This window comes from Nerophis lumbriciformis, linkage group LG25 (genome assembly GCF_033978685.3).
Source record: "Nerophis lumbriciformis linkage group LG25, RoL_Nlum_v2.1, whole genome shotgun sequence".
Classification (NCBI taxonomy): Eukaryota; Metazoa; Chordata; class Actinopteri; order Syngnathiformes; family Syngnathidae; genus Nerophis; species Nerophis lumbriciformis.
Genome location: NC_084572.2, coordinates 10,602,446 through 10,615,068, shown reverse-complemented (window position 1 = coordinate 10,615,068; position 12,623 = coordinate 10,602,446). Strand labels below are relative to the sequence as shown.

General features: G+C 38.0%; 1 protein-coding gene and 1 long non-coding RNA gene across 2 annotated transcripts in view; one reads left to right on the top strand and one right to left on the bottom strand.

The window, feature by feature from the left end:
- LOC133621577 (uncharacterized) overlaps positions 1-8,780 on the top strand; it is a 37,513-nt gene extending 28,733 nt beyond the window's left edge. The window contains exons 2-3 of the long non-coding RNA XR_009817671.1: positions 2,855-2,920; positions 8,639-8,780. This is a non-coding gene — a long non-coding RNA (uncharacterized lncRNA). The remainder of the gene's footprint in view (positions 1-2,854; positions 2,921-8,638) is intronic.
- ntn1a (netrin 1a) overlaps positions 1-12,623 on the bottom strand; it is a 192,123-nt gene that overhangs the window by 51,706 nt on the left and 127,794 nt on the right. Inside the window, exon 3 of the mRNA XM_061983694.1 lies at positions 2,742-2,891. Coding sequence (XP_061839678.1) covers positions 2,742-2,891 — 150 coding nt within the window. The remainder of the gene's footprint in view (positions 1-2,741; positions 2,892-12,623) is intronic.

Here is a 12,623-nt window from a genome sequence, read left to right as displayed (position 1 = left end):
ATTAAAAATAGACCTCCGACATTTTATTGTGGATTCTAAAATTTAGAATGAAACCATATTCGGTGTTAATTTGTTACATTTGATTACTTTTGTCGAAAAGGCTAACAATACGTGGATCACGCGCTGTGCGTGTAGGGCCCTGCGATCCGAGCGCATGTAAAATGTCAATAAATAAATGACAGGGAGCTTCATACAGAATTTTACCGTAAACATATGACTAGCCGCTTCCTGCTCTGTCACTGATATGAAGATAATAGCAAATTTCCCTGCACAGTCTCACTGGTTCGTGGTGCACGTTTTTAGTTCTGGTCTGGAAAGGCAGTGATACTGGATCCTAATCGTAATTTATACAGTTCATACATTCATATATATATATATATATATATGTATGTATGTATGTATGTATGTATGTATGTATGTATGTATGTATGTATGTATGTATGTATGATATACATACACACACACACATATATTTTAATTTAAATATATATTTTTAATCTATATCTATATATATATATATATGTGTGTGTGTGTGTAATATATATATATATATATATATATATATATATATATATATATATATATATATATATATATATATATATATATGTCTTAATAAGGTTATCCAAAAAATAGTGCTCGATACCGTAGTAGAGCGCAATATATGTATGTGTGGGAAAAAAATCACAAGACTACTTCATCTCTACAGGCCTGTTTCATGAGGGGTTCCCTCAATCATCAGGAAAATCTCCTGATGATTGAGGGAACCCCTCATGAAACAGGCCTGTAGAGATGAAGTAGTCTTGTGATTTTTTTCCCACACATACATATATATATATACATATATATATATATATATATATATATATATATATATATATACTAGAGATGCGCGGATAGGCAATTATTTCATCCGCAACCGCATCACAAAAGTCGTCATTAGGGATGGCATGGCGCAGTGGGAGAGTGGCCATGCGCAACCCGAGGGTCCCTGGTTCAATCCCCACCTAGTACCAACCTCGTCATGTCCGTTGTGTCCTGAGCAAGACACTTCACCCTTGCTTCTGATGGGTGCTGGTTAGCGCCTTGCATGGCAGCTCCCTCCATCAGTGTGTGAATGTGTGTGTGAATGGGTAAATGTGGAAGTAGTGTCAAAGCGCTTTGAGTACCTTGAAGGTAGAAAAGCGCTATACAAGTACAACCCATTTATCATTTATTATTATCCATCCGCCATCCACCCGAACTAACATTTCATCAAAACCGCACCCACCCGTTATATATCATATATAGACGATGCAAGGCATTAGTAAGTTATAAAGCTTTTGCCTGTTAAAGAAAGGAGACTGATCCAATGTAGCAGAGACAATCAATGCGTGCCACGCTGTCACGGCCCAGACGCACACCAGTGCGCAATCATCTGGGAGCCGCGCTGAGCGCACCTCCAAGCGCGCTCGCGCCACTCAAACTGCTGCAGGCAGCTGCGTTCTATCTTGTTTTAACATCCACTCTTCTGGGATCACGGCGGACGAAACTGCTCATGCTCAGGGTGTTTGTGGAGGTTCGGGGTTTTGCACAAATGTGATGCACCATGTTAGATGTCCCGGTTTTGTGACTGTCGTAGACATAAACAGCGTCGCAGCTCTTGCAAATCACGTAGCCAGCATTACTATCATCCTGATTTAAAACCTCATAAAAACGAGTCCATGCTGAACTTTTCTGGCCTTTTTTTCCCCTGGTCTTTAGTATTCCCTTTTTTAGTTTGTCGCGTACCACGTTTGCTGCCGGCGTTGCCATCTTTTTTTTTTTTCTTCTTCTGTTGTGGCGTGCTGCAGGTGCCTGCTCGTTTTTCGTATGTGGGTAACAACATTTAACTATGTATATATATTTCCGAATTGGTTTAACTGCCACCCGCCTGAATCTATTTAAAATCTAATTTTTTTTTATTTCAACCGCCCGACCCGCGGATAATCCGCGGACTCCGCGGTTGTGTCCGCAAACCGCGCATCTCTAATATATACTGTATATATTAGGGGTGTCAATAAAAATGGAATTTCAAATTAATCACGATTCTTATTTGTAATGATTTTTAATCGATAAAAAAACTATTTTTAACTATTTTTTTTTTTAAATTATTGATTTTGAATCGAGAATCGATTCTGAAGCAATCATGACTGCCGATAATCTAATCGAATTGTGTTGAACCCAAAGATTTACAGGCCTATATAAATACAATTTGATAATTTATATAATATAAATATATATATATATATATATATATATATATATATATAGTCAAGGTTTCTGTGGTTTATCCGTCATACAGTGCTCAATACCGGGGTAGAACAAAATATACGTTAGGTCAGGAAAAAACACACAGGCTATTTCATCCCGACAAGCCTGTTCCTAAGGTTTCTCTGCTCCCTGAAACAGGCTTGCAGGGATGAAATAGTTTTTTCCTGACCTAATGTAAATTATATATACATATATATATGTATGTATATAATCATATATAATTTATATACTATTAATTATATATTATATATAGTATGATTTGTTTTAGTACAAAACATGCATCAAATTCAAGTTTGACCAAAAAAGTGTAAAAAATCGTTTCACATGAATAAAAAAGTAAAAACCAAATCCTGCCATTATGTGTAATAAAGCGTGTTCACATAGACGCGTGTAGCAGACAGCATAATATTAAAATATCACATTTCTTGGTCAAATCTGCTTTCACGTACTTATGCAGGGAGCAATGGGCGAGCGGCTCTGCTGGTAGCCTTTAGCGCAGCGGTTGCACGTGATACCCGTCACACCGTCTTTACAGGGACATTGTCCTGTGGTTTGGTTACAGGTTTTGCCGGCGGCACCCACGGGATGGCAATCACATGCTGTGAGGACACAGAAAAGAAAGAGAGAGGTACAGTGAGTGGTGGCACAGACACACACACACACACACACACACACATATATATATATATATATATACATACATACACACATACACGTTTAAGATAACGCTGAATCTACAGTATGAAGGGTGCAGCAGTACAGTAGGGTGATGGCAGTGTGTAGAGACAGGTGGAGGTGTGCACACAGCAGACAGGAGCACTTGTCACAATAAAGTGAATACCGTATTTTTCGGAGTATAAGTCGCACCGGAGTATAAGTCGCACCTGCCGAAAATGCATAATAAAGAAGGAAATAAACATATATAAGTCGCACTGGAGCCCGGCCAAACTATGAAAAAAAACTGTGACTTATAGTCCGAAAAATACGGTAATAAAATATCGATAGCATTAAAAACATAACAGCACACATTTTCGAACAGCAACAATCAGCACAAACATTTGAAACAAGTTTGAAAATATTTGAAGAAGGTGTGGGGTTGCATGTGAATAAGAAAACAGTAAAAGCAAATTCAACTATTATAGGACATGCAGGGTTTCCCCTTAGTGTAATTGAATATGGCATTTTTATTACCGCCACACCTTGAATATAAGGTTGTTTTTTTTTACTTAAAAACAAATAAATAGCCTCCATAAAAAAAAATCACACAAAGTTCCATGCTATTTTTAACTTTTATTACCAATCTTATGATAACAAATGGCACAATTCCAACAGGTTTTACCTCCCGTGTACACACTTTAGGCCCCGTTTACACTAAGCCGGATAACGTTATCCAGGGTAAATCCCACCTAACCTTATCTGTGTCCACACACACAACAACGCCACCGTTTAAGACCCCCTCTCCCCTCCGTCCGCCGGCGCAACGCGACCTAGTACGCACACTGCAACAACTGAAATCTAAGTAAGATTACATATCTCAAATAAGGGTGATATTTGCTTATTTTCTGTCTGATAAGATAATTCTTCTCACTAAGCAGATTTTATGTTAGTGTTTTACTTGTTTTAAGGGTTTTGGTCCTAAATGATCTCAGTAAGATATTACAGCTTGTTACTGACATTTGATGACCTATATTGAGTAAAACATGCTTGAAACTAGAATATCAAGTGTTGCAAAGCTGTGTCATCAACACTCACAAGTATAAAACTACTTTTTTAAAGTAATAATTTCTTATTTCAAGCATGAAAGAGGCAATTTTGTCTCATAATTAAAACAGATGACAGCCAAATTGACTTTGTTGTTTTATTTTCAATGAAACAATAGAACATACGTACTCATATAGTAGTACAGTTGGCACAGTACAGTAAACTGACAGTTAATATTTAAACATTTGACATTTCAAACAATTTTGAACAGAAATAGTTCATGCACATTCAGATAAATTCCTAAAAATTACAATTAAAAAAATTTGGCCGGGGGCCGGGCTGTATATATGCGCAGTAATTGACTGAAAGAGCATGCACTTGGCGCGATGATGTCATGTTATCGATGGAAAAATGCATTTTTAGACAATATGATTTGCCTGAGCGGCTAGGAGACCCCGAGAGTAACAAGCGGTTGCCTTGTTGCCTTTCCATTAAGAACAATAAATTAGTTTTTAGTATGAGTTTGCTGGTTTCAAGAAATGTAATGCCGAGTGCATATCATTATGTCAAGATAATGGCACTAGCATTTACTTAATTTAAGAATATTTTTCAACATATTGAGCAAAAATTCCTTTTTTTTTTGTCTACCAAGAAAAGTGCACTCGTTATTAGTGAGATTATACTTATTTTAAGGTATTTTTGGGTTCATTGAGGTTAGCTCATTTTACTTGTTTTGGAAAGTCTTGACAAGCCAAATTTTCTTGTTCTGTTGGCAGATAATTTTGCTTAGTTCAAGTAAAATACCCCTCATTTTTGTATTTTTTTTTCTTGTTTTTGAACACTGACTTTTTGCAGTGTACGCGCGGAAAATGCACACGTCATAGTCACCTCCAGTGTTGCTTTGTGTGCAAGTTCTTAAATGTAACTTATCTGAACAATATCCAGTGTTGTGGTATTTCAATTATCTGGAATTCAATGTGCTGTGGGGCCCTATTGTAGTGAATCACACCTGAGTCATCATAAATTAATCACATCTTTATTAGACACGTAAACAATGTGATAAAGAACATTTGACATCAATCAATCTAGGGATCTAGATATCTGGTCAGGACACTCCTCACTCTTTTGCCTTCACCTTCATTGTCCATTTGTTTTTGGTGACTTTATATAATCTGGACCTAGACGTTGAGTCCGCGACATACATGGTGGACAATAACTGATACAGTCTGCTTTGCCAGTCCAAAAGCATTCGCTGTTTTCCTCGACGGCCAGGTAATACAAAACACACACTACCTTTTATATCACATCCACGGGAGCTCGCATTCTCGTTGACTCTCCTTCGACAAATGGACAAAGTTTTTCGCTTAGTAGAATCACAGCTGACCTGGCCGGACATTCGAAAGTTCTCGTCTGAGAAGTGTTGTATCCCAAATAGCTGCAATCGCTTTCTCTTAAGGTATTCATGTGTGATTTCCACAAGCGTCTGTACATGTAGAGGAAGGAGAAACACGAGCATGTCTGGATGACTCGCCTCCATATTTCCAGTGGTTAGCTCCGAGTTACGACCCGCTTTGTTATGAAGCTGGCTGTGGCGCGTTCTTTATGATGTCACTTCCTGTGTGGGTGTGGTCTTTCTGGTGTCACTTCCTCTCCAAACTCAGTTTTGTAAACGATCAATGAGTCCATACAAAGCTAAGTGCCGGAGATTCAAGAATTAGACGGCTGACTTACCCGTGTAAAAATTTGTCCGAGGAGGAGGACCTTAAACGATGATTTAGTGTGGCTGAAACGGGGCTTAGACTAAATAATTATTCGTTTAAGGGGTTAAACGACTTAGTGTAGACATGGTCTTAGTCTCCGTGAGTACGCGCTTCCACGCCGGATACAAAAAAACACTTCCTCATTCTCCACCAATCACCTTTCAGGCGCGGACGGTGTGTTTGCAAACATGGGAAAAACTGACATCCAATCTAAACTATACGAACATAAAACATTACCACCAGTTGGTAGTTATGGTATGAATTGATATATGTAGCCTATTATTTGTGCACTGTTGACAAGTGATGTACAGAAAACTTGACCACCAAAAAAATACTTTGATCACCGAAAACAGTGCTGCGGAACCCGGATGTAAACAAGACAGACGCTATTGTCTAGAGTGTTGTCGGCATGTCTGCAATGTGGATATACTGTAATTCTAATATATATATATATATATATATATATATATATATGTATGTATATATATATATATATATATATATATATATATATATATATATATATATATATATATATATATATATATATATATATATATATATATATATATATATATATATATATATGTATGTGTGGGGGGAAAAAATCACAAGACTACTTCATCTCTACAGGCCTTACAATACACAATACACACCTTACAATAGTGGTAATAAAAGATGCAACCTATGCTTGAAAGAGAAACTGTTTTTTATATACCGTCCAGACCTGTCATCCCTCAACAAGCGCAGCGAAATTGTATCAGCATGCCGCCACAGACGGAAACACCTCCTAGGTAACACATGAGCCAATCACCACGCCCCTACGCCAGCCTGTACCCACCCACTCCGTGCCCTATATAAACCATGGTATGTGAATGCTCCCATTAAAATCTCCTGATGATTGAGGGAACCCCTCATGAAACAGGCCTGTAGAGATGAAGTAGTCTTGTGATTTATTTTTTTTTCCCACACATACATATATTGCGCTCTACTACGGTATGGAGCACTATTTTTTGGATAACCTTATTAAGACATATATATATATATATATATATATATATATATATATATATATATATATATATATATATATATATATTACACACACACACACATATATATATATATATAGATATAGATTAGCCTTATATATATATATATATATATATATATATATATATATATATATTAGCCTTTTTATCCAATCCAATCGACTTTATTTATATAGCACATTTTGGAAAACAATTAAAGTTTCACAAAGGGCTGCACAGGAGTTAAAACACACATTTAAAATATTAATGTAAAAACTATAACAACACAAATGCTTTTTTCGATGGCACAAACCAGCACAAAAACGTTTGGTGAGATATAGACAAGTTGGGGGGCTGTGTTATATAACTGGTTGAAAAATGTATTTTAGGCTTACTTAAAAGCCTTAGCAGCACAAACAAGCATTTTCATAGCACAGACCTTGTACAAAAGTTGCAATGACAATCGTGCCGAATCGTACACCTGAACACCATCCATCCATCCATTTCCTACCGCTTGTCTCGTTTGGTCTCGCGGGGGGTGCTGGAGCCTATCTCAGCTGCATTCGGGCGGAAGGCGGGGTACACCCTGGACAAGTCGCCACCTCATCGCAGGGCCAACACAGATAGACAGACAACATTCACACTCACAATAGACCCATAATAAATTCATAAAAGAACCAAACTTCATGAATGTTTTTTGTGACCAACAAGTATGTGCTCCAATCACTCTATCACAAAAAAATAAGAGTTGTAGAAATTGTTGAAAACTCAAGACAGCCATGACATTATGTTCTTTACAAGTGTATGTCAACTTTTGACCACACACAAGCACCAATTTTTTTCAGGGGGAAAATACACCACAAGGTGGCGCTGTTATTAAAAAGTAAAATTTGGCCCCATAGTTCGGAATAACTTGAAATTTCTCACACAATACACCCACTGCATTTTCGATGTTTGGCACATACCTTTAAGGGACTGACAAGCACGTGTGTCAATTTTGAGCAAAAACATGGCCACTATCAAGCAAAATGTATCTGTAGGCTCACGGGTGTGACTTATAAAACAATTGCTCATTGAATATGTGTTAAAACTTTACAAAACTTAAAGAATATCTGTATTATTTGTACGCTAGTATACCTTCCAACTCAAATTTAGATTACAGTCATGGCTGTCACAATTGCCCTGCTAGCTCTAGAGCCGCATGCTGCTCTTTAGCGCCACCTGAGTGGCTCCCTGGAGAAGTTTTAAAAATGTCTGAAAATGGAAAAAGTTGGGGGGGGGGGAAATAAATAATTTGTTTTAATATGGTTTCTGTAGGAGGAAAAACATGACAAAAATCTTCTTAATTGTTAGAAAGCCCACTGTTGAATATGTTTGTGTTTATGCTTCCCTAATGAGAGTATTTGGCGAGCGCCATCTTGTCCTACTAATTTTGGCGGCCCTTGAACTCACAGTTGTGTAGACTATGATGCAACATTTTGTTTACATGTATAACTTTCTCCAACGCTGCCACAGAGACTCCTTCGTTGTCTCATTTTGTCCACCAAACCTTTTATGCTGTGCATGAATGCATAAAGGTGAGCTTTGTTGACGTTATTGACTTGTTGGAGTGCTAATCAGGCATATTTGGTCAGTGCATGACTGCAAGCTAATCGATGCTAACATGCTATTTAGGCTAACTGTATGTACATATTGCGTCATTATGCCTCGTTTGTAGGTATATTTGAGCTCATTTAATTTCCTTTACTTATGTCTTATGTGTATTTAATTTTTATTTGTATGTCTCATGACACATTATCTGTATGTAATATTGGCTGCATTTCTGATAGTTGTTTGTGTGCTATGTTGTTCCAGACCACAGCAAACGTTACCGAGCTTGCACATCCATTAGAAGAAGATGCCCTGTCGTTTCCTTTTACCTGGACACAAACACTTCTACCTTTGGCCATTCTTAGGCAGTAATTTCCAGGAGTTATCGCACCCTCTGAGAAGCCTCCGTTTTATTAATGTTTTCCAATGTTGTAAAAATGTGTAGAATAAATTCAAATTTCAACATTTTTGTCAACGAAGATTTGTGTCAGCCTGCGACCCACAGTCATTTTGATAGTAGGCTATTATAGCTAATATAGACACTTACATCATGTGTTTCCTTCTTTATAAGACTCATACAAGGCTTTTAATTTTTTGCAGCTCCAGACAGATTTGTTTTTTTGTATTTTTGGCCCAATGTAGCTCTTTCAGCATTTTGGGTTGCCTACCCTGTACTAGGTGCTAGCATACAGACCGTTAGCATATTGTCATTTAGTAACTATTCTAATGTGAAGCAGTATTTATCGACAGTTGCTTAACACTACGTTGTATTTTAGGATATTAGCCGACTGATAGTTGGATGTATAGTCCTCAAGGGAATTTTGGCCACATGTTAGCATCACAGTTGTTAGCATATTAACATTGTATCCATCGTCATATAATATAGTATCTGCCTACATGTTGTTCGTCACCTTTCTAAATTACTAAAATAGATGGAAAAAGTAAACAATATCTGTAAAAAGAAAAAATGCTACGGCTATGACAACTCCACATTAAAATCAGCACGTCAAATGTAATCAAACGCTGACAGAAATTGTGAAAACGTGTGTGGCCCACTTCCCCGGAGGATCCAATAACGAAAAGACAAACCTAATTGCCTGTTTGCGATTAACGCTGGCCTTTGAATGTCAGTCACACTTCCTCACTGGGTGACTGCAAGGGGGTCTCTGTGAGCACATGTGCTCCAGGAATGTAATCACCATCCAAATGTTGTACTTTAAGTCCAAAACGTTGATTTATGACAGCGCGTGTTGAGTCATAGTTGTCTGTGAGCTCGCTCTGGCGTTTCATCTCACTTGTGGGTGAGAAATAACCGTTTTTCCACGCAGCTCGTACTGTAAACTCCGCCAGGCTAATCCGGAGCAGAACAGCTAGTCTGTCAACTTACACCTCATCTATCACTTCTACTTTTTAACTTGTAAAAACCCACACAAACACTGACTGTCATCAAACTTTCACTGATACATCCATCAACCAGTCATTTTCCAAAATTGATGCTGATTTAAGTCCTTAGTCACTGTCAAAACTTGCGAAAGTGAATTATGCACTTTTAAACTACTCTGTGGCCTTTTAATCGTAATAATGTTACTTTCATATTAGTGGTTACATGTTCTATGTCTAACTTGGAACAAGTCTGTAAAAACGTTTTACGACTACCGGAATTGGGCAAGACCATGTCTCACTCATGCCACAGATGGGCTCATGCATAGTCATCCCATTTCTGACGCTAACGTGCCAGGCTTTTTGGCATGTTCGTAAAATTCTGGAGGCGGACTCATGTCCCTCAAAGGTGCCTCATTCCAATTATCGTCTTGCTTCACCCAACTCCAAAATCTATTGCACAGGTATCACTTCTCCTTCTCTAGGTTCCATTCTGGCTAATCTTTCCTGTGATAAAATGGCAACCAAGGTCATCAAAAAGGTCAACCAATGAACGAGATTTCTCTATAGAATCTCATCTCTGATCAACAAAAGCACCATGAGGATTCTAGCGGGAACTCTCGTTCAACCCATTTTCGATTACGTATGCACCTCCTGGTACCCCAGCACCTCCAAAACCCTCAAATCTAGACTCCAAACATCCCAGAACAAGCTAGTCAGATTACTTCTAGACCTCCACCCCAGATCCCACCTCACTCCTACCCACTTCTCAAAAGTGTCATGTCTCAGGGTGGAGGACAGAGTAAAACAACTTGCACTGAGCCTAGTCTATAAAATCCGCTACACCTCCCTGATACCATAAGTACATATCAAACTACTTCTAATGACCGCCATAACCACAACACCAGGGGGAGCTCCACTAACCACGTTAAACACAGATTCCGATCTAACAAAGGTCTTAACTCATTCTCTTTCTATGCCACATCCATATGGAATGCACTCCCAACAGGTATAAAAGAAAGGGCATCTCTATCCTCCTTCAAAACCGCAATAAAAGTTCACCTCCAGGCAACTTCAACCCTAAACTAACACCCTCCCCGGATTGTTAATAATCAAATGTAAACAATCAAATGTAGATACTTTTTCTTATGCCTTCTGATCTCTCTCTCTCTCTCTCTCTCTCTCTCTCTCTCTCGCTCTCTCTCTCTATCTCCCTCTCTCTATATATATACTGTATATGTCCACTACTTGCTGTACTTATCCTACCAAGTCAGACCTACACTGTTTCAATATCCATTTCTCTGTTCTCAATTGTTGATGACTGATGATAACAACCACCAAAATTTAAGTGGACCCCGACTTAAACAAATTGAAAAACTTATTCGGGTGTTACCATTTAGTGGTCAATTGTACGGAAAATGTACTTCACTGTGCAACCTACTAATAAAAGTCTCAATCAATGAATCAATCAATTCCAAACAGCAACATCACAAATGGTCTCACGGCAAATTGTCCTACTTCTGTAATAATTTGTTGTAAAAAAATCGAAATACCCTCAACCCAGAGTTCATCCTTGGTGTAATTGTTGTGAGGGGTCCCATTCCTATGATATTTGTACTTCTCCCATCTCCCAAAGTCAATTAGACAGGGCTACCCTGTCCTTGCAACTAGTGATGCCACTGTGTGTAATCGTCCCACTTCTGAGTGTTGTAGAGCCTTAAATAGAAGTATCCTTAATCCAGGTCTAAAATCTAAAGCATTTTAACATGTTAGAAAACATGTAATAAAACAGATGTAGCCTTCACAGGTGTCCCATTCTATTCATCTTTGTGCTTTACCATCTCCATAGACATGTCATGTCTAATCATCCCACTTCTGACACCATTTGTTTTATAACCTTAAAGAGAAGTATATTTAACCCAGATTTAAACCAATGTCTAAAAGGTTTAGAATACAATTTAAGTATGTTTAACATGATAGCAAAATTTACAAAACATAACAATGTCCTTCAATGTCCCAAATTAATCTTTGTGCTTCACCTACCTCCATAGACCCTAAGAGTCTAATTATCCCACTTCTGAAACCCTTAAAGAGAAGTATATCCTTGACCCAGATTTATATCCAGGCTTAAAAATCTCAGTTAAAGTTTAATGGATTTTAAACATGGTAGCCAAAAAAAACCCAGACCTTTGTCCCTCACAGGTGTCCAATTCTATTTAGTTTTGTGTTTCACACATTTCATAGACGGCACATTTGTAATCATCCCACTTCTGACACCATTTGTTGTAGAATCCTAAAGAGAAGTATCCTTAACCAAAGTTCATACCCAGGTCGAAAAGGGTCAGACTAAAGTGTAAAGACTTTTAACATGGTAGCCAAATCCACAAAGCAGACCTATGTCCCTCAAAGTTTCCATGTATCTTTTTGATTCACCCATCTGCACAAAGGCTGCATGTCTAATCATCCCACTTCTGGCACAGTATATTACAGTACCCTCAACTCAGAACCTGTGGCAAACAGGCTGATACCAGGTTTTCTGAATGGGGGACACCACGAATTACCTCACGGCTAATCATCACACTTCTGAAGACCAAGAAGATGAACTGAGAATTAGTACCGTGAAATCCTGATTTTAACTCAGGTATAATTTAGAGAAAATTGTAAGGGTCTTCGGCAATGCAGCTAAATTCCAGAGGAATATCGATGTCTAATTGTCCTAAGGAAGGGGTTTGACAACCTAAAATGTTAAAGAAGCCATATTGAAATAAAAATACAAAAAACTAATCTGTCTGGAGTCGCAAAAATTACTATCAAAATGACTATGTGTCGCAGGCTGATGCAAATCTTTGTTGACAGAAATGTTGACATT